Here is a 26,543-nt window from a genome sequence, read left to right on the forward strand (position 1 = left end):
ATGTAGTCATACTCCTGCTGCTTTTTGTCAGGGCGGTCTCTGGCGTCCCCCTCGCCATGCTCACCGGGGTGGAGGGAATTTGTCTGCGTGAAGCCATGAGGCCATCTGCTGATGCGGAACAAGTGGCATTGCCAGAAAAATGGAAAACACAAAACTAATCCTGGCTTCTCGCTGTCGCCCCACATTCTGTGCTCTGGCCAACGTTAAGCTGATTGGCTGAGCCGCATCGAGATGCACCCCCTACCAAATCCGGGGGTCAACAGTTTGCTGATTGTCTGGACATGTGACCGCTCTTCTCATAACGGCTGGTAACCAGTCTTGGTGTGTGTTTTTGATGTTTGTTCTGTGGGAACACAAAACTGTCTCCAGCTTTCAACCATTTAGTTTTTGATTTAAGGCGATGTCAAAGAAAATAGAGGTGGTCCTTCTTCATTATTCTTCGCTTTCTAGGAAGCATCAATACAACTGTCAGCTAAGCAGACCCTCAGCATGACGCCACCAGCACCAGGATTGATAGTTGGGAAACTGTTCTCGGGTTAAAAAGCTTCACATAGACTCTTCCAAACATTTTTCTTGTCATCTCACCTGTAAATAACTCAATATTTGTACCGTCAGATTTGTCCATACGAGCGTCTCCAAGTCTCAGTCCTGCATGAAAGCAGCATGAAACCATTGTCTTTGGCTGGTTCCTTCTCAGGCCTTGCTAATGTTAAGCTCACTGTTGTTTTAGCATCTTACAGTTTATGATCAGATCGAGTCTCTGCAGTTTCTAAGTTGTTTTCAAGCATCCTGACGAATTTCCTGTCATCTAAAGGTAACTTGAGTCAGATGGCTGAACATTTAACACAGTTCGGTGTCCCATGGCACAAAATACACTCACAGAAATGAGTTTTGAAATTGATCAAGCAAACTAAAATCAAGCTGCTATGATTTGAGCGTAGAGAGTTTGATTAAGAACTGGTCTCTTTGCTCTTTCTTAGCCTTCATATGTACAGTATCTCGCTCTGGTTTGCTGTTTCAGTCTCCCTCGGGTCATGATCCCTCTCAGCTGTCATAACACTCCGTTACACTGACCTGTTCTAAGCTTTTCATTTTTCTCCAGCAAATTTAGATTCTACATGTAGCCTCATGCTGACCCTGTTTTTCACCAACTTGTGTTTGTAAGCATACACTGCTTCGCTGCTCTGACTTGAGTTCGTTTTCTGCCTACTGTAAACCACTGCTAGTAACTTTACTGAAAGAAGAACAATCCTGTTTTAACCAAAAACGCAGCAGCGACAGGCATAACAATACAGCTTATGATAAAGTGAAGCTTTTTTTTGTACAAAAGCTTTATTGTTTTAATGTAATTTTCTATCTGGTGAACACGATGTACTATGTGTAGATCAAGAAGATACTGTAAGCACTATTTATTGTCACTAGAAATACTTTACCTTGTTCTAACATATTTATTACCGATTCCATAGGGTTTTGATATTTTTTTCAATTTTAGCTTTAAAAATACCAGAATTTGCACAAACCTTACATTTTGACTGATGGCATCAGATGCTATGATTCAATATTAATCAAACAATTCCTCAGTACTAATGTAGCCGGGGTTTTTGCAGAATACTTTTTTACTTATACTCGAGTAAAAATATGTTGAAGTAGCTACTCATTTTTGGGTGCTTTACCTCGTCCTGTGTATATGTAATTTTCTAAATATAAAAATACACAGAGGTGCTCATATTTGAGTCATTTAGGCACGAACACACCGCCAGCCATGTCTAAACACTTAACGTGATGTCACCAACAGATTTAGGATTCTTCCTCTGAACCTCTTTCCCACATTCTGATCTCTCCAAGAATGGGATTATTTATAGGGACAGGTGGATGAAACCAGAGTCGGTGATGGTCGATGTTGGAAGGCGCGGGTACAAAGAGCTCTGTGGGTCGAGACATCGCCGCCGAGGGATGAAGAGGATGATGAAGGAGGAGGAGATGGTACAGCAGAGACGAGCGCGGGAGGGTGGGGGTTTTCTCCTCAGAAAAGAAGCCAGCTATCACCAAGCAGCAGCCGGCGCATGCCCTGTAGACTCTCCTGACAAAACATGAGCTTGCACACAGAGAGAAGAAGGAGGGAGGAGAGAGGATGGTGATGAGAGGAGCCGCTCCTGCCACATGATGCCATCTCACCTTCCCCTGTGCAGCCTGTCGATTCTCCTCCTCTAAGACTCTGCAGCCCATTTCTCCCCCTCCATTATCGCTGCGCTTTATTGAGCGGTCGGTAGCTGCGAGCTTGCGCTGGATCCGTCCCCATCTGTAGCCATGTCAGACTCCGAGGACATGACGGAGTTCGCCAGCATCGTGGAGCGGATCGAGCGCGGAGAGGTGAGCCTCATCCCGATGATTTATGGCTCTTCTGACAGCAGCGGTCTGCCTGTCAGCGCCGGGGACCGGCCTGCAGGCTGTCAGAGGCGGGAAGCCATGCTCACTCACACCCATTCTATTCTATTCTATTCTATTCTATTCTATTCTATTCTATTCTATTCTGATATGAGCTATAATTAGCCTATTCTATTTGCTTAAAGTGGATAGGCTTAGCTCCTGTTATTTCCTATAATACACATTATATGCATCTGCCTTTCTGTTCTCTTTAAATGTGCAGAATTAATTATTTTACTCTGAATTTATAACCATTTATAACCAGTTTATATAGACTTATAGACTGCATTAATTTGATCCAATGGAAGCATTTTGGCTTTGATCTGCATCTCTGTTGGGTGGGTTTGCAGTCTGACAGGTCAATGAGTTCTGCCAATATGTGGGAGCAGATATATTTCAGACAGAGGTGTTTGCTGGTGTCCACACAGAGCGAGCTGCTGTCTTTGCCCACCTCGGACTGACAGAATGTGTGCCAATGTGTGTTTCTAGTCAGCTCTGAGGTTTATTCACGCGTGCATAGAGCCGTGACAGGAAAAAAGAGCAGACTGTATGGAACTGAATCACAGACGAATTCGTCATATTTTATTACATTTTGCATAATCTCTCTGAAAACGTTTGGGAAAAGCCCATATTTTTCATCTAAGCAACTTTGCATACAGTTTATTAGACGTGTTTCTGCTTAAACAGAGCTGATTGAAACACTTAAGCTATTCACAGAAGTCGGTTGCACAATGTGGAGGTCATTCAGGCATTTGATTAAATATGTTGGAGCATGCACACCAGTCCTAGACTGAAACCTTTGTCTATAGTCTGTTTTTTGATGTATTGTGCATAAGCCACCAACAATAATACTATAGTCAAATCAAGTCAAGTTTATTTGTAAAGCACATTTCAGTAACAAGGAAGTTCAAAGATCTTTACACAATAAAAACATAATACAGTAACCATTTATGCAACAAGCAATAAACATTACATTTTCTCAAATGCCATCATTAAAATCACCACGAATAATCGTCTTCAAATATACATTGAATATATTGATCAATGCTACTGTTATTATAATGTGTGCAGCTTTTGAGGATTTGTTTTACTGCACATATTATTGTTAAAATTGTATATATTTAGTACATTAGGTGTTTCTTATTGTAGCTATGCATTTTAAGGAGAAAAACACAACAGCGTTTTCACTACATTTGCTTGAAAAGTGGCATCATATATATCCAAAATACTGACACATGTTAAACTACACATTGTAGGGTTTGTTGGCATAAATAATTTTAGCGGAATATAATTAACCTTTGCTATTTTTCATACTTTTTAAAAATGACTAACTGCAATTTAGATAATATATCAAAAAACTTCACACAAGGCATCAGAGAAGAATTCCCTTTACCAGACTCTTCAGAAACATGAGGACTGAGACAAAGGGATAAAATGTGAAAAATGGATTCCGGTTGGCACACACAGTGTGTTGGTAGCACTGTTGCCTTGCAGCAAGAAGGTCCTGGGTTCGATTCCCGGCCGGGGTCTTTCTGCATGGAGTTTGCATGTTCTCCCTGTGCATGCGTGGGTTCTCTCCGGGTACTCCGGCTTCCTCCCACAGTCCAAAAACATGACTGTTAGGTTAATCTAATCTATCTAAATTCTCCCTAGGGGTGTGTGTGTGAATGGTTGTTTGTCCTGTATGTCTTTGTGTTGCCCTGTGACAGACTGGCGACCTGTCCAGGGTGTACCCCGCCTCCCGCCTGGAACGTAGCTGGAGATAGGCACCAGCAACCCTCCCGACCCCATTAGGGACAAGGGTGCACAGAAAATGGATGGATGGATGGATGGATGGGATTCTGGTGCAGCTCAGTGTGACCAAACCACACACTCCTCTCACACATTTACATTTGTGATGGTAGAGCAGAAAAAGGCATTTTCTGGCATGCTTCCTGAACAACCAGATGGGATACAAATATCATCTAATGGTCGCCATGGAGACTTGGTTCCCCCCACACCCTTCCCCCAAAAACTAATGCCACTCCTTGCTGCAGCAGTTTGAGAAACATTTCCCTTTTCTGAAGTAAAATAGCTAATCTGTAAGGATGAACCCAAATGAAATAGAACAATTTTAGGTATTTTTCCTCGACAATAATATGATATTATTTGAGCTTCTACTTCTATATGCTTTATACATTTACAAGTTATTGTCATTTGCACTGCCTTTTCCTTTGAAAATCTTTCCTTGATGTAACTCGCCTAATCCAGATCTAACATTGATCTTTGCCTCAAAAAACATTTCTCCCTTTGGTTGTAGTTTTTGCTCTGGATTTTTTTTGCAACATTTGAGAGACTGATTTTTATTCTCTTAATGTCAGACATATCTATTCAGTAAACCTAGCAACCATTGGCCTGATTATTTCAACAGTTTTGAAGGAGCTTGGAGTAATCGGTGTAATCAGGATGTCCCACCGTGAGACAAAACTGGAGCACAGGTAAAGGTAGAGCAGGGGGACTTTACTCAGCCAGCTGGCAGATCTCAATACAAAACCTCTTTTGTGATGGAGAGAAAAGCGATACTGTCTACAGTATTAAAGAACCACTGACCTACTAACACATTTCTGCTTGCTAAGGCCAAAGAAAGTAATTCCACTAATGCTATAGATACTTTCATTGCCCTTTGTGACTTCATAATTAATCATTTTACTAAAAAAGACTCAACATTTTTTAGGTTTTCTAACCTGAACTGTGCTACTTTGAAAATGCTTGATGTAAAAGCAGCATAGTGAGATCTACATAGAGCAGTTAGTTGATAAATTATTTACATGATCTGAAATCATTTCAGTGTAATCGGTGTAATTCTCTGACCCACAACAAATATTGAGAAAATTTGATCAGACTGTTTTGTTAAATGCTAATATACTAGTTTGTATCTGATCAATGGAATCCCAACTCGGCGAACAATTTCTTTTCAATCTAGCTAAGTGACACTTGATGATACTTCTACTTTTCCTCTTGTGCTATGTATGTAACCTTTATTCTATAAATAAATATATATTCAATAAAACATACTTTGCTCTATGCAGAATGTATGATAACTTTAGGATTTTCTTCTACCGTTTCAGTGCTTTTCTTTTTTATTTAAATTAACTGAATCTGCATAACCAAAAGTCAATTGTTATTATTATCTTTTATCATTACTGTGTAGAAACTGTAAAGCAGCAAAAATATATCTGTTAAAAATTATTCTTTGGGCTAATTTTCTCAAAAAAAAAAAAAAATTCCTTTCTGTACTGAAATTGAAATAAAATTTGTCTTGTTTTTTTTTATTATTTTGGCTAAATGCTCTTGTTTATCAGAAAGAACCTTTGTAAGATTAGAATGTTTTAATAAAAATAATACTTTCGAAATCTTTAACTTTTTAGAAAAGAGGCAGTTTTTTGGAGACTATCTCAATCATTTTATGACTGAGATGGTTAAGTTCTTCTTATACAGCAGGGTTAACTCAGTTTATGAGAATGGAGTCATTTACATATCCCCTGTTTTGCAACTTCATACCGGAAAGTAATTCGATGCTGTACTAACATATTTAAATTATTTTACACAACCTGAAGGATTAGGTGGCCAGGGACCTTCACAGAGCATGATTCATATAACATGAGTTCATACAAAGGCAGCACATGCTGTCTAAACAGGACAAGTAACAGGAAACAGACAAGTCTTTTTGAAATAACATCATGTACATTTTTTCCCTTTTAACTATTTGTCTTACAAAAGCCCAAAAAACCTATTTTTAAAAAAGTTGAATGGGAAACTTGATGCTGATTAGTTAAATTTCACAAAAATAATAATAAAAAAAGACTGCTGAGTTCTACTGTTTCACCCAATTTAGACCTATTTGCTGAGGCATTCAAAGCCCTACAGTTTAAATCAGGAGGTTGCCAGTCACAGTTTCCCTCTGCCAGTAGATAATAGTTGTTAGAATCATAACTAAATTGTCTAGTCCTCAAATAAAATATAGAAATCAAAACAGGCACAAAACGCCCTTCCCAACATCGCCTGTTGGGTAGGAGTTAATAAATGGTTTCTGCAACATGTATATTTCTTTTCTTTTTTTTTTTTACCAAAAAATACCAAAATTGCAAATGGGTGCAAAATTATTTGCTTAAAGTTACAAAATCCAAGTATGAATGGACAAAATGGTCATGTGTAAGACACACAATGAGTAAATTTGCCAAGGGTCAATTGACCAAAGCCAGAACAGGAATATAGTGAGCCATAGTTTCAATGTTATGGATAAATATAGATGAGTTTTATCAGCATAACAATGGAGATTTATTCTGTGTGCTCTAAATAATTTTTTGGCTGGAGGTGTGTAAACACTGAACCCTGTGAAACTCCACAAACAACTACCGAATGTCAGGAAGCTTCATTATTAGAGCCAAAAGACTGAATTTGTCATTCCCCACTTCTGTTTTGGTGTAACAAAAAAAAAAAAAAAAAAAAAACAGTATCCATGCTGATTAAGTTTTAGATCTGCTCGTTCTTTTTTTCCAGTTCAGTTTAATAGATGAGGGCTACAAACGGTGTGAAGAATTTCTGCGTGGAAAAATGTCAGGAAAATTGATGTAACTCTCTGAATTTAAAAAAAGGGAGTGTCACTGAGTGGAAACTTGTATTGCAGAAATTCATCAAAGCAACAAAGAGGGCGTTTAATAATGTTTTTCCTGAAGTCAATAAAAGCAGCGGCGGCAGCAGCAGCAGTCTCAGTTCCCAGATCCATCCCCCTCCTGCCTGCCTGCCTGCCTCTCTCTCATATCCTCCCCCCGGGCTGCACTCGCTGCTGCAGCGGAGTAGCTGCTGATTCACCCCCGGACAGCCGGCGTAGCGTGGCGTGGCGTAGCGCACCGTCACTCTTTATATTCACGCTGCGGTGCCTGCTTGGCATCTTCCCCTCCTCCAGTCGGGAAAGTTTGCTGCGGTTTGTCCTGGACTAATTGATCGAACAAGGCGTTTTTAAACTTTAACCTCAGACTAAAAGAGAAACAAAATAGAAACGAAAATCAAAATATATATATATTTTTTGCCTCATCATGACTGCGGAGATGCGGCGAAGCAGTGGTGCATTTTCGGTAAGAAGATCATGTTTGTTTCACTCATTGTTAAATCAGCCTGTGGCTCTTCTGCCTGCTGCAGATACAGACAGGCAGAGTTGTCCATTCATTGCTGATTCTAGCCTTTGTTTCGTCTTTCTTGGGCTTTTCTTCCGCTTGTGGGCAGCTTTGTGTCTCTCTGTCATTAAACTTCCTTTATCCTTCTGGGCATTGTTACTTTAACACGCTGGATATGTGGCAGTTTGGTTTAGTCGCACCATCTGAGCTAAATTAACAATCAGCGGCTGGTTGTTGGACGCTAGAAGTTTGTGTCTAGCTTTTAAAATGACTTTCTTGTCCTCATTTTATGTTAAAACGTGAGATACTGAAGGGGGTATTTGTGTTTCTCTATATTTAGCCAGGGTTAATCCCGTGTTATGTAATCTGGATGATTGGTGTAAAATATGGATAGAATTTCTCGAAAGGCGATACAAGCATGAAACTTTGAATGAATGTTTTTTATGGGGGTAGGCTACCTGACGATGTTGGGGGACAAAAAAATATAATTGTCTTAGCAACGGTCTCTTGGAAACCATTTTCTTATGACATATTGTTACATTCATTTTGTAGTAGTTAAAAAATTAAACTATTAGCAGAGCTTAATTTATTGATGAAAATACAACCAAAATATTTTCAGACTTTAACTTTTATTGGTTCCAAATGAACATGGAACGTGGGAAGAACATGGTAAATGGCTGTTATGGTGGCTTCATTGGGGCTTTCTTTGTGAGAAATTGAGGTCACTAATGCTGCTGAATACCCCTAAAATTTGCAGAACGTATCTTGACCTTATTGTTTCATTGGTTCTTGGACTCTATAAAGTTTCTTCCATTCAAATTTTTTTGTTCTGTGCTTTTGATTGCATTCATTACCCTTAAATGATGAGCTTTTCGCTTTGAAACCCCACATGTAAGCGTGTGTTTAGGATTTCATATGATGTATTAATGAAAACTAAGTTTGAGGTGTATTCAATTGCCCCCCTACTTGCAGAATCCCCTTTTGTTGCATTTACAATTGCAAGTTTTTTGTTTTATGTCTCTGCCAGAGTTGGACCTCAAGATACTGAAATATTTGTGAAACAGGTCAAGATCAGATTTTCAATTTTCAAGTCCTTCCACAAATACCCAATTGTATTTGACTTTGGACGTTGACTGGACCATGGATGCCCAAGTCCAGTCCTTCAGCTCTACTGTCCTGCAACTTTTACGTGCCTCCTTTCTAGAATCAAAGAAAGGAGGCATCTTTTTACCTCTGCAGAGGCCTGTGAGCATTCTGGACATGTGCTAATGGGTGTTGCCTTGCTGGAGGGTGAACCTCTGCCCCAGTTTGAAGCCTTTTTCAGCCTCTAGGGTTTTATCAATTCCCCTCAAATCTCACCATGTATGAATAGTAATCCCCAGAATGCAACGCTACAACCACCATGTTTCACATCTGTGCTGGTTTTCTGCCACACTTTAGCCAAAATGTCTACATCTTGGTGTTTACCAACCATCAAACACATTCTTTCATGTTTGTTTCCCCAACTTGGTTTGGCTTTCTTTATTTTCTAACCAAATACATTTCAAGCTTCTGTATGTTGGTGACTTGTGTTCAAGATAACATTCCCAGTGGGAGTAAACCTAAAGTTTTAAGCATGTTTTTTATGGTGGAGACACTGTTGGTAATGGAGTCCTCCACTGCCAGGTCCCGATCAAGAACATCGAGCGGGAGCTGATCTGCCCCATCTGCAAGGAGCTCTTCACCCACCCGCTCATCCTGCCCTGCCAGCACAGCGTCTGCCACAAGTGCGTCAAAGAGCTGTTGATGCTGAACTATGAGGACTCGTTCGATGCTGGCTCTGAGAGCTCGGTGCCGGGCAGCCCGCGGTCCAGGGTGCCTTCCCCCTCCATGGAGAGGCTGGACAGGCTTGTCAGATCAGGTGAGTTTGGGCGGTAAGGAAAGCAAATTGATTAAATTCTCCTGTGGCTGGAATGAAAGTTTTTTTTTTTTTTTCTTTGTATTGCAGGAATGGGATTTACAGTTGAGGTGATTAGTGTTGGGATCCAGCGTGTTTAGTTATTAATGGGAGCTGCTGTCGGGAAAACGGTGCTTCGACCTGATTAGCAGTTATTTGAGCTGATGGAAATTAATAACCAGGCCTTGGGAAAAGATGGGTGTTGGGTCATGTTTAATGGCTTCCACTGAAGTCAAAATTACTTTTTCCACAGTAGTGTTAACTTCCTGTTATTCTGTTCCTCTTGCAATTTCCTTTTAACTTCAGCTTTTAACTCTGCTTTCAAATCACATGTAGTTCAAAATCATATTTGCTTTATAGAAATGTACATGATCTTCCAGGATGTATTTACTAATGAGGAAAAACAGGCAGTGTGAGTATTTTGTGAACCGATAAGCAAATTTTTAGCTGATGCAAATGAGTGAAAAGGCTTAGTTTGAGCAGCAGGAAGTAGGACAAGTATTGTGTATTTGTGTGTTTAAATGTGGTGCAGACACAGCCCTCCCTCCTGCCATTGTCCCACATAAACTGGAACAAACTTTAGAAAACTGTTAATTTCAGTCAGCATCTCTTCTAATCTCATTCTTTAAAGGCACAATGGAACAGAGAAAGGAATTTGATGGGCTGCAGGGTTAAAGTGCAGAGACAAGATCTGTCTGCCTCCTGATTGTCTCTGTTAGCTGCTTTTAATGCACCTGCGGGGAAATGAATGCCTTCTAGTCATTTATTTTTTTATTTTGGGAATAAAAGAGTAGCTGCAATTTTCTGTCACCTTCCAATCCTTCAACAGTTGTATGAAATGTATGTTTGCTCATTTTTTTAAAACTTAAAATTCAGGGTAGGTTGCAGCGAGGATGAGATGCTGCATGCTCAGATATCTTGATTATCCAGAGTTAGAGATTAGGATGATGGGAATGAGACCTTTTGAGATGAATGTACTTTATTAATCGCAGAGGGAAATTCACATCCAAATTCATATAAATCATCCAAATAAAACTGGAACAAAGCAATTAAAAGTAGGATTAGGCTGGTGTAGCTGCAAGAAATATTTTTATGTTAATGAAGGGTATACATTTTTAACTTGTGACTTTTTAAATAAAATTAAAGCTATAGTCTTATTTTTAAGAGATCCACATCTGATGAAAATTTCAATCTTTCAGGAGTATTAACAATTCAACAAATTGTTTTTTTTTTTGGTTTGATCGTCTCTGACCTGACGAGCCGGTCAGAAATTCAAGAATGTGAATTCTTTCCGATCAGTGAAAGCACCACATTCAAATGATAAAAGTTAAAGTAGCCACCTTTTGAATCTGTGACTAAGAGTCTTATCAAACTAAACAGATAAGAAACCAAACTAAAAATTCAGATTGAATCTGTTGGGCCTTACTTTCAAAAAATGCCCCTGTTGACTACTTCAGATTTGACCTGCTGTAGTCATGAACCCGAGATGCCACGTTGCCATAATGTACCATGAGGAACTTGAACCAGAGGAGCAGAAATCCCTGGAGTACAGTGAGGGGAACAGCTTTCAGTAAGTTATTCAGCCTTGCCTGAAAAACCTCTGTATGCTTTCAAACTCTCATTCAGAGCCTGCTTCAGCAGCCTGAAAGAGCTCATTCTTCACAGACAGGATTGCATCTGTTGATGCAGGAAATGATCAAATCCTCCTTTTAGTAAACAAATGACACAATTTGCTGGTGCAGAAACTAACTTTGCATTTAATATTTGTCAGTTTTTCTTAACTTGGGTTATTTATGGAGTTTGTGGAATTCCCTCTGTGATTAGTGGTGAATTTGCTCACGTCTTAAACGCATCTAATCTGCAGATTAAGAGGCTCAGGTTTTGTGGGTTTGGGGTGCTTTTTTGCTAAACTTTAAGCACACTACTGGCTCAAAATCACAAGTGGGGAAACTTGTTGTTGTTCTGCCCCCACTCTTCAGAGATCAGATAACGTGTAGCCATAGTGATGCGACCTGCCTGTGAGGAATGAATGAGGGATTAGATGAACGGAGGGAAAAAGACTTAAGCCTATATTTGTCAGTAGGCAGCTCGGACAAGATGTACTGAGAAAGAAGATAGTGGTCACAAAAACCTTTTCTTTTTGACTATTATTTAATTTTGATGATAAAATGCATCAGTTCAGATAACTTGGTTTAAATGTCTTGTAGATGTTTTATACAAAAAATAGAATTGCCCAAAATTGAGAGTCTTGAGTGAACTAAGTCTTGAGTGAACAAATCCAAAAAAGAAACTAGCATTTATTATTGACTCTTTTGTGATGGAGAGTGTGATGAATTTATCTCCATACCTGATAAGTTTCAGATGTGAAATAACAATGGCTTAATCAGCTGTAGATGATTGGATTAAAAAGTTAATGGTTAGGCTTTTTGTTTGTTGGGTAATATCTAACGTCTCTGTTTTGAAGGACTTTCAGTTTCAAAGACCAAAGTTTAAAGGCCTAATATAAGGTTTGCTAAACAACAATGATGTGAGGGTTTACCTTTGTCTTTCTGCTTAAAGGACAAGAAAAAGCTACATAGATTCTGTTTTTTTGTTTTTCTTTCACAGGAACTGAGCCCCTTTATGCTACTGAAAATGTTTCTTCCAAGATGTTTTGATACTTGGATTTATTCTGTAGAGAATTGTAATGTAGGAACAGCAAGACAAGATTATTTGTCACTGTCCCTGCAGACAGATACTTTCACATTAGGAGTGTCTTTCAGTTTCTATCCCTGAACGTTTATTTAATGACTCCCGAAACCAACTTTTGTAAATCAACACGATGCTCTGCATGTTAACTGGTCATTTGGCTCCAGAGACTGGCATTTAAAAGCAGCTTCATGACAGAGCTACACAAAGGATTTTGTGACAGAAATTAAATTAGTTCCAAGGAATCTCTGCCCCTGGTTGTGAATAGAACTAGACTACTGGGGGGGGAAATGCAATAAGCCTTGTAGTGCTATAGTAGAATATATTGTACTGTCTAAATATTAGCCTCTCCGATAATATTGGTTCACATTGATTTAAGGTGGGTTGGTTATGACAAAATATCAAAATCAGTTGTTTTGGTTTTTTTTTTAAAAATTGGGTTGTAGGTTAAATTAGTCTTACAAGTTGTATAAAGTACAAGTTTTGTTTTCTTAGTAGACAGCTTTAGTTGATAATGCACCAGTTATTTATGTATTTTTATCGCTGTCAGACTCTTCTGACCTGATTCTTAACATAAAACATGTTTGTGGTGCCATTTTCATTTTAAGCCCTTAAGCATAAAGATAACCAATTAGAATTAAGCAATTGGTTAAATATACTTTTTATTCACCACCTGTTTTGTTTTCTTGCCTTTTCCTTAGTTTAAGTTTGCTTATCCACTGTAATGCTTTTACCAGCTGGATTCACTCGTCACTTTCACATCATGTGTCATTTTATTTTTCTTGTTGGTCTCATCTCACCTCTCTGTTCATTGCTTGCAGCCGCAGGGCGAAGGTCGTTTGGAAGTCGAGGTAGACGCGGGATCCGTGTTTTCAGTAGCTATAGTAGTGAGTACAGTGTTGCCATAGAACCCCTCTAAGACCCTAGTTTGGTTGAACCTCTACCTCTACATTTCCAGCTTTACCTCTTAACACAACCATACAAACTCCACTCTGTCAGATGAAAATATAAAGGAATATTTATCCATAAAGAGGCCAGCTTGATAAGAGGGCTGTTTCATGCTGACAAAGGTATTAAAAATGTTTTAAAGCAGACAGGGGCCCTCTGCCAAAAAGAGCACAAAGGACCAAAATTGGTGGGGAAGTTTCCTGGGAGTTGATCTAAAACTGGAATGTGTGTTCATTGGCTTGACTTCATAAATCTTGCTGGCGAGTACAACCGTTTTAGTGAGAAGGATTAATGTCGTTCTCAATGTAAAAAGATAACGGCATATAAAGTTGAAAGTATGTTTAAGTACTTTATGGACAGAAATGTTTGCCCTCAAGCTCTTTCTCTGTAATCCCAAACCTGACAATCATACAGCTAGTAAAAAAACAAAACAAAAAAAATGTTTAGTCTACTGCTAATTATTTTGTACATTTGTGTTTTTGGATGGATCAAACTGATTAAGAAAACAGATATTAATATCTACTTTGTTGATGCTCAGATTTTGTTAGATTCAGGAGTAAAAAGCTATTAAAGAAATATATTTACCACTTAACCCATCTTGGCTGATTAAACAAGATGCCTCAGAGTATAAATAAGTTTTAAAGGAAAAAGAAAATTGAAAATGGGTAACCAAGCTGATTTTGGATTTGAAAATAAAAACCAACTTTTCACAAAATTACTTGGTCAGAGTCCGATGCCATGTATTGCCAAGTGTTGACTCGGCCATCCATATCAATGACATCAGAATTTCCAATCACTTCCATTCACATAGGTATATAAAATCGGGACCAAGGCAAGCAGACTGCCTCTACAAGCATTTGTGGAAAAATGGGTCGCTTTAAAGAAAATTGGTGGCATTTCATATTACAACATTGAAGTTTACCAAAGACAAAAGCTATAGACCTCCAGGGATTGGGAAAGTTTTTTTTTTTCATTTAGATAATAAGTGATTATTATTGAATAAGAAACAATTCAATGAACTTTTGTTTTCTTGACTGGGGAGAAAAAATCTCCTGGGACAAATTGTCCCTTTTCAGACCTGCAATGACTTCTTTTAAGGTCTTTCTTCAGCTCTAGAAAATAATTCATATATGGATATTTTTTGTCCTGAGTTGTCATGCTGTATAAAGACATCCATTTATTGATCACCTTTCCAGAATAGAAATGTCGGTGGGGTTTATTAGTTGCTCTAAATAAGGCTTTTATCATCCAATGACATCTATTGCCATAATGTGCAGTTATCAGAAGGAAGGTTTCGTTTCATATTTTGCCCGTATTCAGACTTTACCACCTTCTAATAAGCCATCACCACACAGTCACCATCTCACATAGCATGTACATGGCTACACAAATCAGTTTGCTGCTGCTCTGTCACAGCTTTTTACTTTCCTTCAGCTCTACCTTGTTCCTGCAGAAGTTCTGTTTGAAGTGGCCTCCTTGTGTGTTTGGCTTACCTGAGGAGTGTTTGATTTAATTTCCAGGTCCCAGGAAACGAAGTGGAAATACTGGCTTGCAAACTGAGATAAATCCAGCACTCCTCTCTCCCCCTGTCCCCCAAAAACGTGAAGCAATATTTTGATTTCTGTGTGTTTACTGACTTAAGTTTGCTGGCTTTCAGTGTGGTCATACTGCTCGTCTCTGTGATGTGATCTTGTGAACAGTTTGTGCTGCTGCCTTGTTGCGATGCTGCTGCAGCATCACTAACAAGATGGGTATTGTGCAAATTTCTTGAAACCTCTGCTGCTGCTTCAAGAGATTTTTAGTGTTGTGTTGAACTGGACCTTTGATATCTGTTCATTTGCTTGACATTTATATCTGTAGCATTTTACTACTTGGTCTCATGGTTATGTTAAGATTTTTTTTTTTTCCCCAATGGGAGGGCTGCACAGTGGCGCAGTTGGTAGCACTGTTACCTTGCAGCAAAAAGGTTCTGGGTTCCCTGCTCAGGGTCTTTCTGCACGGAGTTTGCATGTTCTCCCTGTGCATATGTGGGGTCTCTCCGGGTACTCCGGCTTCCTCCCACAGTCCAAAAACATGACTGTTAGGTTAATTGGTCTCTCTAAATTCTCCCTAGGTGTGAGTGTGTGTGTGCATGGCTGTCTGTCTCTGTGTTGCCCTGTGACAGACTGGCGACCTGTCCAGGGTGACCCCACCTCTCGCCCAGAACATTAGCTGGAGATGGGCACCAGCAGCCCTCCCGACCCCTCTAAGGGATAAGGGTGTTAGAAAATGGATGGATAGATGGGAAAACTCATCCAAATCATTGATTGCACTTAAAATTAGCATTACTTGCATTGTAGGTGTTGGATGACTTGGATATATTTCTAATTAATTAGCTGGTAGGTTGCAGTATCATCTGATGAATCCTCACTAATGCTCCATTCTTCCCAGATGGTTTCCCCTTCTGTACTTTTTCCTCTGGATGACCTCTGCTCCCTGCATTGCTTGTGCTGGTGTTTTGCTCCATGTACCCATGTTTCTGAGCAGTTGTCATTGTGGAAATAAAGCACAAAGGGAAACATACAGAGGCCCTATTTGTGAAGGCTGCTCACAATGGCGTTTTGGCCTTAAGATCATAGCTTTTATGTCACCCCCAATGATGTAACGACCCAGAATCTGGCACAGATGAGGTCTCAGATTCAACAAAGACCCCCATTTGACTCTCATGGAAACTATTCCCTTCTTGTAATTCATTACGTTGATACTTGCATGTCCAAATAGAGCCTCTAACAAGACTGGAACCATAATGGCCTGAGGGTAGGAATCCAAATGGCACATGAACTTTACCTAATGCATGGCTCTTTGCTTTCCTTCAGGTTCGATCTCATCCCCGGGCTGGCGCCGAGGGTCTGTGACTCCCCGGGTCACCGCCATCCCGTGCCCTGGCTGCCAGCATGACATCGACCTGGGAGAGCGCGGCATCAGCATGTTGTTCCGTAACTTCACCCTGGAGAGCATCGTCGAGCGTTACAGGCAGGCTGCCCGCGCGGCCGTTGCAATCATGTGTAACGTCTGTAAACCTCCAACCCACCAGGAGGCAACTAAGAGCTGCATGGACTGCAAAGCTAGCTACTGCAACGAGTGCTTCAAATTACACCATCCATGGGGCACCCCCAAAGCCCAGCATGAGTATGTTGGTCCTACCACGAATTTTAGGCCAAAGGTAAACGGCATCACTGCTTGTGAGATGTGATTCTCTGAAGGCTGCACATAATTTTTTCTGAACAATTTTTTAGTTTTTGACTGCCAGGTCTTGGATCAGTTTTGGACAAAACTTGTGGTATTAAAGCTTTCTTTTCTCTAACACTTTTTAAGGGTTAAGAGCTGTTTTTAACATTTAAATTAAAATAAACTAGTATTGAGCATCTTTTTAAAGTGATAAATGCATTGAATACTACGCTTATTGCTAACTGTTAGCCTCGCCACTTGGTGCAGCAATTTGAAAATTTTACTGCTTCAGATGAAATGCAAAGGGTACCGTGTGAGGATGAAACCTAAAAAGATTCATAGACTTTTAGAGAAGCTCCATTTAATCAAGCTGCTCAACTTAAAAATGCTTCATCTCTATGGGGGATCTTGGCATTTAAAAATGCAGTTTTATCTCTGTATATTTTAGGACTTTTTTATTATTATTATTCAGAACTTCCTACTACTTAAAGTTTAGATCCTCTTCCTGTTTCCCTTCAGCTCATTTTTGATCTGTGTTGCTTTAACCTTGCATGCAGTTATCTGCTCTCCAGCTGACTGTTTCATACATTCTTCAGGCCTAATTTTAACTCCTTGTTTAAATGGATGATGTAACTCTATAGTATGCAGCTGTGAGCAGCACTTGTGCCCCGGACGACTTCCTCAGACAATAATAGTGTGATATGTTGAATTTCTCAGGTGCTCATGTGTCCAGAGCATGAGATGGAGAAGGTGAACATGTACTGTGAAGTCTGCAGACGCCCAGTGTGTCATTTGTGTAAACTGGGAGGGTCCCATGCCAACCACAAAGTCACTTCGATGAGCAGTGCTTACAAGATCCTCAAGGTATAGACAATTTGCTTTCCTGGAAAAAAAGATAAGTTGGAATAAACTTAAATTGTTTTTCTGCATTGTATTTGGGAGTGCTACAAAAAACTTTCTCCAGATAACAAAGATTAGTCTGAGTGAGTCAGTGGCGATGTGGTCATGTGCATGAAAAACACTTTGGACTATTGATATTTTTACAGTAAAATCCTATAGGTTGGACATTGTTTGTTACAGGGGAATGCATTCAATGCATATAGTCACAAATTACAGAACTTGCACAAGTATATTTACGGTAATTTGAGTTTGATTAAGTGTCGTATAGAAAATCTAATTTGGATCTTGTATTTTATCGTCCCGTACCATGAATCAACAGGTCGCTGGATCTCTTTCTCCTGTTGTAATATTAATGCTTGATCTGTACCTTCTGTGTGCACCAGACTGTTAACGATTCCTGTGTGGAAACTGAACCCAAGTGGAGAAACATCAGATTTATGCCCCCAGCTTAGCTCATTCTTATCCATTTTATATTTTTCAAAATGTATGGACCCCCCTAAGAATCCAGAATTTAGATTTGAGACTTTGTTTGCTGTGGTTAGAAAAATCTTCTGAAATTTAAACCTTAAACAGAATAATCTTGGTTTAAAAATATGAAATGGATGTTTAAATCTCTGGTGCTATTCAAAACATGTTCACTGCAACCCTGTGTGCTTGTCTGTGTGGCTGCAAACAATGCATTCTTACATATTTAATGAGACCATTTGTTCTTCATCATTCTGCACACATTGTAACTTCAGAATAGATTGTGTATCAAATGATCCGAGTGGCTCTGGAAACCTCTGTCAGTTGTTTTGGGTTTCTGCTGCTTTGAACACTAATGCATTATGGCACACTCAGGAACTACTTACAGCTGCTGCTGCTGTGAATTGTGGGATGGGAGGTAAATATTGATCTGACCCAAGACCGCACAGATGAGTGTTGGCACAAACAGAATTACACAAATGAGATTTTAAAATGGTTTCATGTTTAAAGCATTGTAAAGATATACTTAAATGTATGTTGTTCTATAAGTTGTTTGAAATGAAATATTCTTTAAATGCTGCTGATCTTTTGTCTCCCTAGGAGAAACTAGCAAAGAGTATCCATTATCTCATCAGTAAAGAAGACCAGGTCAGGACTCAGATTACTGAGCTTGACCGGCTCATCAGTCAGACCGAGGTAAGGGAGAGAGGACGCTGACTCATGCTGCTGCAACTCCTTCATTCTCTGCTCCGCTCAGGGTTTTTTATTGTACTTGACATTCTGAAAATCTTTTCTAACATGTCTTGTCTCTTTATGCAATTAAAGAATACTATAACATAAAAGGTAGTATTTAAAAAAAAAAGGGATTTTTGGAAATTCATAAATATTGATTCAACCTACCAGTTGAAAATGGTTGGATAATCTTTGAATGAAGATGAAACTGAGGTGTAAAGAGAAATTCAAAGCTCTGAACTTAGTTTTTTTAGACTACCTTTTATTTAAAATGGTTTACTTTTTCTGTTGAAGTAGGACTTTAGTACACATACTCTATATATATATATATATATTTGAGCACAACAAGAGCATTTTGGGATGCTCTTGAGTTTCAAAATGAATCAAAGCTGTTCTGTGTTGGAGACTTCAATGCCGTATTCTTCAGAATATTTGTTTACCAAAAGGGGTTGTATTTATCAATCTCTCTATCTTTTACAGTTTTTGAATGTATTTTTTTTATTTTGGGGGTTTGAATTTGTTGTAATTGTTTTTTTCTGAAGGAAAATGGACAGCTTGCAGAGCGTCAAGCCAACGAACATTTTGAACGTCTGTTTGAGACTCTTCAAGAAAGAAAATCAGAGATGCTGAGATCCATTGAACAGTCCCGTAACAGACGCATAGATCAACTGAAAGGCCAGGTACAAAACATCACACCAACCTCAATATACATTTGGCCAATTAATGATAGATTGCATGAAACCAATTGAGGAGTTTTAATACGTTTAGAAACTGCAGGATTTTATTTGTGTTTTTAGAGTATGCTTTTTTTTTTTTTTCTTTCATGCCTTGCTTCTTTAAAACGTTTGCAGGTGGAGGAGTACCAGGGTATGTTGGAGAACAGCGGCCTGGTTGGCTACGCCCAGGAGGTGCTGAAAGAAACGGATCAGTCCTGCTTTGTCCAGACTGCAAAGCAGCTACATGTCAGGTAAACAGTAGAATATTATTGCCAATTGGATCAATTCAGAAAAATGATCAATACTCTGGTTTGTCAATTGGATGAAGGATCTTCTGCAAAGTGAAAGTAATATTGCAGTTGTTTAAACAGAGCTTAATGTTACAGTGTAATGCCTAAACCCAGGGAACAATGTCAACTACATCTACTAAAACAAAGTAACTTTTAAATATTTTTTTTTTTCATGTGATGAGATTGATTGACTTAACTTTTATTATGTTTTAAAAATAGTCCTATATTCAATTTTGTGAGCTTTAACCTCTCAGCCCCTTAAACATGCATATAAACTGTGGGATGGAATATGATCTATTGAACTTGGTGATTTTAAATTGGCATGCAGAATTTATGTGCGTAGCATTTGGCTCCTGTTAAATGTTGCATCCAGACAGGCCGATTCAATATAGCTTGCGTTAATTTGCCCGTTCAATATTTTGTGCAGGTCTATTATAGAATTTATAATAGAACCAACTAAGCAAGTGGAGAAGTATGTATCTAACCTAAAATAAAAAAAACTTTGCTACAATGTTGGTAATTACGCAGAAATCTACAAAAGACAGGTGTGTTAAATAATTTATATTTTATTCACTTGCTTAATGGTGACGTCACAGACAAGCAAGGTAACAGATCAAACTCTGCAACTAATGTGTGGCAACGAGAGTAAATGGTTAACTCACCTTTTCTATAAAATAGGCTTGCATAAATTCTTAAAACAGTATAAAGACACTTTACTACCTACCATTGCACATCCTCTCATTTCCTCTTGACCTCATCATCCTCAGAAACTCGCATACACTCACATTAATTACTTCTCCTCATGTAGAGGCACAACTCCTTTATACTCTTAACAATATAATACTAATTCACTTATTCATACACTCCATTTACTTTCTCACATATGGAAACACATTACAACTGAACACATCTTTGGTTTTCTTTTGGTCAAGATTTAGTCATGTGGATGAACATTTTGAAATCTGTTATGGCCTCTAAGTCCAGGGGCAAAACTTGTACAGATCCAATGCAATAAAAATGCTTTTAACTAGAATGTCGCAATGCATCAAATCACAATTATGATCATGGCTACAATGCTGCCAACATTTGCAATCCCAAGGGCTGCGCTTAAAGCACCATGCATTCAGACTCTGCTGGCCAATCATAATTGTGGCCAGAAGGATAAACTTTTATACCCGTGCCAGATATAGATAAAAATTGATGGAGTGATGGGACCATTGTGATGATGTAAAATGGAGGAAAGTCTGACGATTTTATTTATTTTTTTGTTGGCTGTCTTTACTTGTTCTCTTGTTGCTGTTCTTAGCTGGGTTGGGTGGGTTTATTTTAGTGTTCAGCCTATTACAGTGGTTACGTATGTGACTGTGATGTGTTGGGCACACAGTCACAGAAGGACACTTAAGAAAAACTTTTTGCTGCAGTGTCCCATCAGCATTGAGTGTTGCCGTATCTTCTGCACTAATCTGCCTAATTAATCTGCTTTAGCAGCTTTGGTTAATCTGGGAAAGTTTTCACTCAGGGGAATTACAGTGGCGAGTTTAGTTTTCTTGTTAAAGCTTTCATTTACCGTAGTTTATAGTTGGTCTTAGACGACCCCAGGCCAGAAAATGTGAATGATCATACCTCATGCAAGATGGTCTCTTCAGTAAATGTCTGTGTTGATTCATTTTAATATTTGTGGGATTTCTCTTGATTTCTTGCTTGCTTGTTCTTCAGGATTCAAAAAGCCACTGAATCACTGAAGACCTTCCACCCTTCAGCTGACCCTTGCTTTGATGAGTTTGTGCTGGACACGTCCAAAGAGGAAACTTTGCTGAAAGAGATGTGCTTCGGTGGAGGTATAGCCACTTTGTTGCATTTTCACTGCTTGAATCTTTAGTCTTTGTCTGCTTGTGTAATGTTTCTGTCATCAAACTTAAATTAAAAATATGCTTAGAATTTATAAAAATATATATATAGATATTTTTTTTTTGTCAATGAGCTTGCAGCTCATTCTTCCACTGAAATAGCAACTCCAAAAAAAATCAAAATATAATGTAGTCTTTTTTTGTGTTAATTTGAGTATGTGGACATATTCCCCATACTCAGCCCTTTGGTTTAATGGTGCTGTTGAAAACATGATGGAGGGAACAAGTGGTTTATAATCGCCTACATGTCACATGCTCAGCTCTGTGAATAGAGCTGGGCAAAGAGGTCAGAGGTTGTTTAGGGTAAGCATGTTGAGCAACAGATACAATGATGGCAATACAATCTACCATGCTCTGTGCTGGCTGTGAAGAAAGAACATTAATAATAAATATCCTCTTTACATGCACATATAGAATGGAGACCATTGACATATTCAAGATGCAATAATTGTATATTATATAAACGGAAAGCCATATTATTTGTTCAGATGTGTACATTTGAAATATTATTATACTGGTTTAGGAGGCAGCTGAGGTTAAAATGACCCACCGCTGACTCTTATGTCAATTGTACATAAGCAATAAATTTCCAAAACCCTCTAGAAAAGTCCAGAAAAGATTGAAATTAATTATTTTGTTAAGTGTGTGGGAGATTTTTTTTTTCCGTTTTTCATTTTTCTTAATGTAAAAATAAGCTTAAATGGCCTTAAAAACTAGACAATTTGAGTCTGGAAATGTGTGAAGCATGAACATGGTAATAAATATTCACCTTTTTAAATTTATTTTAATTACTTAATTTGGACAAAAAAAAAGCTGTCCATGAGATTGATGTGGCATTGTTGTGCCTAATACTGATATTTGGCAGCGTTTGTCCAAAGCCAATATTTTATATCTAGTTCAGTGGCAGATGTCTGAAGACTTGAAATTCAAGTCTTGAATGTATGTAGAAACTGTCTCTGTCAACACTGATGTGCATCAAACCAAGATTTCTAATCGCTTCTCCTTCTTTCTCTGCTTAGTGCTTTTAGTCTTTAATTATTAGAGATGGAGTAAATCTAAATCGGCAGTGCTTTTTTTTTTTTTTTTCACCAGGTAGCTGCCTTAATCTTTTCTTTTTTTGTTTTTATGAATCAGTCCTAACAGTTTTTAACACTGGGAAAAGTTTAACAGATTTAATGGAGCAGTTGGGTGGCAGCTGTATCGACCTTACTCTAATCTATTCAGCCTGCAGACCTCTGCTGCAGTGACTCACTCTCTTGTGTTCAGAGGGAAAAGATGCTGTGGAAGCTTTCTTGTACTGCAGTAAATGAGTTCAGGTCTTGGTGGATGAAGCATCAGCAAACACAGGACTGCTGCAAATGTGGAAGAGTGCGCCATGCTAGGTGTTTTTGTGTCTGCAGGTTTTTGTTGGGTTTATACAATAACAATGATTTCAATCAGTGATTTTTACTGATTTTTAATTTTTTTTCTCTTCATGGATATTGTTTCCATGTATTCTGGTTCTGTGTTTTATGATGGAAGATGATTAATCTGCTCATAAGAGCCTGTGAAAGACTTGAATTTGATTCTCATTTGTGCTTCTTTTCCAGTTCTCACAAAATGTTTGGTCAAGATAGTTTCACCAACATCCTCAAAACAAGTCTAATTCTGTAAAATCTGTATTCAATTTTAGATTTGTCACAACCTTGTTGCCTGATTACTCATCTGCAAAAAAGACAATCCCTCTAGCCTGGTGTTTGGTTTTCAGAATTATACCAAGTTGTTAAATAAATAAATCCAAAATGAGATCCCCATCTTATGCAGCTTTAAGTGATGTTGGAGACAAAATGTGAAATCAAAGCACATAAAGATATAAATAGTGGATTGGCAATGGTACTTTTATTGTATTGTACAAAAGTTAATTATTTAACTCTATTTGAAAATACATAGTTCCATTTTCAAAGGAGAGCAGGCTGTAAAATGTTTTCCAGACAGATTAGTTGAGTAAATCTGCATTGGTAGAGCTTTTTAAAAAGCAGCCACCAAGGATTTGAAAAGATGTTGATCAAAAACTGAAATATTGAATGAGTGAGAACGTTGCTCTGTCAACTTTTAGAAAGTTGGTGACCTTTTAGGTTAGTGATGTGAAGGGTAATGTGCTGAGAGTTTTCCCTAAAGTTTGTTTGATCTCTAACGTTGCAGTATGATGATTGAAAAGCTAAAAGACTGCTTTTATGGGGGAATACTTTCTCACAGCACTGTAGAGAAACCATAAAGAAATTAAAGAGCTGTAAATGTTTTTAAAGCTACTGTGAGGTGGTTGCTGTTTCTTAGGTAAGCTCTACTTCCTGTAAGTGGAGGAAAGGTCAACTGGGAGTGAGGAGGAGAAGAAAACTGTCGGTGCACGGGGTGCTTCTACTTCCAGGCAGCGATTCTGTAAAAACCTTTTAAGCTCCATTAAGCAAAGTCTTCTTATCCTTTCTGCTGAGTGGGAAGTGACAATTAAACCCAATATGGACCCTGTTGATTAAATTAGCACAGTTTCATTCTCGTCAAAATTAATAATGAAGGGCAACACTTCACATTGCAGGACAACTATTTCATCTCTGCTTTGTCTGAGACAAATTTCAAGAATATATGTACACATCATGGTCTTATTTATTTATTTGACATTTACCATTTCATGTGTAGATTTAATTAATTCTTTCTCCTCCTCTCTCGACAAGTCCCAGACCCCCCTCTGATTGACTGGTCCCACAGCAGAGTTTACAATGAGGCCTCAATCTATTGGAGGCTCTCTGAGGACCATCTCCCAACAGATCACCATGTTCTAGAGTATCGCAAGTACGTTGAACTGCAACCATCAGTCAGTCACTCCACGCATTATAATGTGAAGAAATCTTATTTCCATCATCTTGTCTTTCAGACTTGGGGGACAAAGCCGCTCTCCATCTCCAGGGAATGGAGAGGACAATGGCGTCTGGAGGGCTACGGACAGGGTGTATGGGTCCAGTGCTCTGGTGCACGACCTGGAACCTGACAGTCAGTACTCCTTTAGAGTTCGAAGCTGCAGGAACTCCATGTTCAGCCCGTACAGCCCAGAGGTCTCCTTCCACACTCCACCTGCACCTGGCAAGTTGTTGTTTTTTCTTTTTTTTTTCCCTGCATGGAAGTTATGTTTTTGAAATGGTTTCATCTTGGAGCATCTATATTTAAAATTATTTTTATTATTATTATTATTTTTTTTTTTTTTTTTACAATTTTTCACTTAATATAGTTGAACTGTATGTGTAAGCATTCTCTTGACAAAGTTGGATTTCAACTTTCATCATTAACAACTTGAGACCGAATAAAAAGATCTCTACTTGCAGGGCTACTGGAAAGTATGTCCATGTAGTGTATAGTTTACCCAATCACTACCTGGCTGCGCCTGCTTTTGGATAAATCTCTTCATCAACTCAGCCTGTAGGTGCTCAACTTCTGGCCCTGCTGAGGTGTTGAACAAGCTAGGGAGTTATTCTTTTTACTACCTTCTACTCAACTCTCCACTAATATTTTTTTACATCACTCTGAATAGCAGCTTCTGATGCTTATGAAGTGCTGGACAACTGTCATGTCGGCAGTCCTGACCATCATTGTGTTGGCTATAACATTTGTGTCAAAACATTTTCTTGATTTAATAATTCCATTTGTCTTGGAAGAGATTTTTGTAAGCGTCAACATTAACAAAAATAAACACATGTAGTATCGGTAATTAGTCAATTTCATTCTTGGAATTAGAGAAATAAATTAATTTCTTTTTCAAACTGCACCTTTTCTGCTGCTTGCACAATTTGAATTTATGTTCATGTTTTAATTTGAGAAGCACCTGTACAGTATTTCTAAAAAATAAACTATTACAGAAATGCAAAAATGTAAACTGAATAGAAAAATCTTTTACTAAAATCCCCCAAGCTCAGCCACTTCAATAGATTGTTGTTGGTGTCAAATGCATTAAAGGGCAAACAGACTACTGGAGCCACAATCCCCCTTTGTTGGCCTCATTTTGGCCCAAGCAGAAGCAGCTAAGCTCCTTCTCACTGTAGATTCTGGTAGCAACGAGGAGCATTGTGGTAATTTATATTCTCCTAAAAAGATTATCAGATGGCAAATTAGTTTTGTTTCTAAATATTTAATTGTGTTGGAGTGCCCATAGCGGGAGGTAATGAAGCAGAAAGGCTGTTTGTTGTCTTTATCTTTTAATGAAGTTGGTTACCATGGTGATTTTCTGATCATTTTGATGTAGCTAAAAGCAGTGTAGGTCATGTTTGTGTGGGAGGGAACAGTGTATAGTCTTGACAGCTTGGAAAAGCAAACTGCTGGCACATTTTTCTTGGCATCGTTTGTACTTGGAAGGAAATTTATCCAAAATCTACTGAGATTCTCTGTCTGGACTTGAATATAAACTGAACAGATTGGAACCCTTCCAATAAGTTACCTCCACTATAGTCCCTCTGTTTTGGCCTGAGTGTGTTGGAGTTCAGATCTGTATTAAAATGTGTAGATTTATTGTGGACCTTTTCAGACACAAAATCATCTCCCAACATATTTTTGCAGTAATTAAAATATTAAACTTTTTCTAATCACAGCATCATTTAAGTGCATAACATAACTGATTGTTTAGTCTTTTGAATAGTTCAAATTACTATTTCACCATATTTTAATGACTTGCAGTCGCCTTTTTAAAAATGATCTAATAGGTTTTTCTTCAAGTGTGAAATCAGATATGCCTGTTTGAAAAGGAGGTGTGTAAATTGTATCAGGATTTGTTTTTTGGTGCAACATATCTTACTGGCTCTTTCCCTATCTCAATATATTAAGAAAGAGCATCTTCACTAGACTGCTACTGACCCAGATTTATTCCATATTTTAATGGGGATAAGTAAAAGTTTTATATTTTCCTTCAAGCATTTACTGCTTAGTTGTTGACTTGCAGCTGTCCTGCTATTTAAGCTAACCTCCGTACTGTGGCAGAGCTGCTTATCCCTCAGCTAGATTCATCTATTGTTGTTTTCATGCCCTAGTTGGTATAAGGACTTTCCAGATAAATGCAAATGGTTTGGTTTTGCCTAAAGAAGACTTCAGGTTGCGGTGGAATGGCTGAGTGAACATGTCGGCCCATGTGTCCTGGATTACTGTAATCATGGCCTTCAGCCCAA

The 26,543-nt window shown here is 38.5% G+C and overlaps 1 protein-coding gene across 4 annotated transcripts in view; it reads left to right on the forward strand.

The window, feature by feature from the left end:
- The first annotated feature begins 1,899 nt into the window (after positions 1 to 1,899).
- trim36 (tripartite motif containing 36) overlaps positions 1,900 to 26,543 on the forward strand; it is a 28,815-nt gene continuing 4,171 nt past the window's right edge. The window contains exons 1-11 of one of the 4 annotated variants that reach the window (XM_028033338.1): positions 1,900 to 2,370; positions 9,243 to 9,477; positions 14,670 to 14,750; positions 16,005 to 16,351; positions 17,074 to 17,220; positions 18,322 to 18,417; positions 18,996 to 19,133; positions 19,305 to 19,420; positions 21,176 to 21,297; positions 24,072 to 24,189; positions 24,272 to 24,477. In XM_028033338.1, coding sequence (XP_027889139.1) covers positions 2,308 to 2,370; positions 9,243 to 9,477; positions 14,670 to 14,750; positions 16,005 to 16,351; positions 17,074 to 17,220; positions 18,322 to 18,417; positions 18,996 to 19,133; positions 19,305 to 19,420; positions 21,176 to 21,297; positions 24,072 to 24,189; positions 24,272 to 24,477 — 1,669 coding nt within the window. In that variant the 5' untranslated portion in view covers positions 1,900 to 2,307. Of the gene's footprint in view, positions 2,371 to 6,923; positions 7,539 to 9,242; positions 9,478 to 13,022; positions 13,089 to 14,669; positions 14,751 to 16,004; positions 16,352 to 17,073; positions 17,221 to 18,321; positions 18,418 to 18,995; positions 19,134 to 19,304; positions 19,421 to 21,175; positions 21,298 to 24,071; positions 24,190 to 24,271; positions 24,478 to 26,543 lie in introns of those variants that run through there. The other 3 variants (XM_028033339.1, XM_028033341.1, XM_028033342.1) reach the window with 3 other exon arrangements.

The sequence above is a fragment of the Xiphophorus couchianus genome, chromosome 12 (assembly GCF_001444195.1).
Source record: "Xiphophorus couchianus chromosome 12, X_couchianus-1.0, whole genome shotgun sequence".
Taxonomy (NCBI): Eukaryota; Metazoa; Chordata; class Actinopteri; order Cyprinodontiformes; family Poeciliidae; genus Xiphophorus; species Xiphophorus couchianus.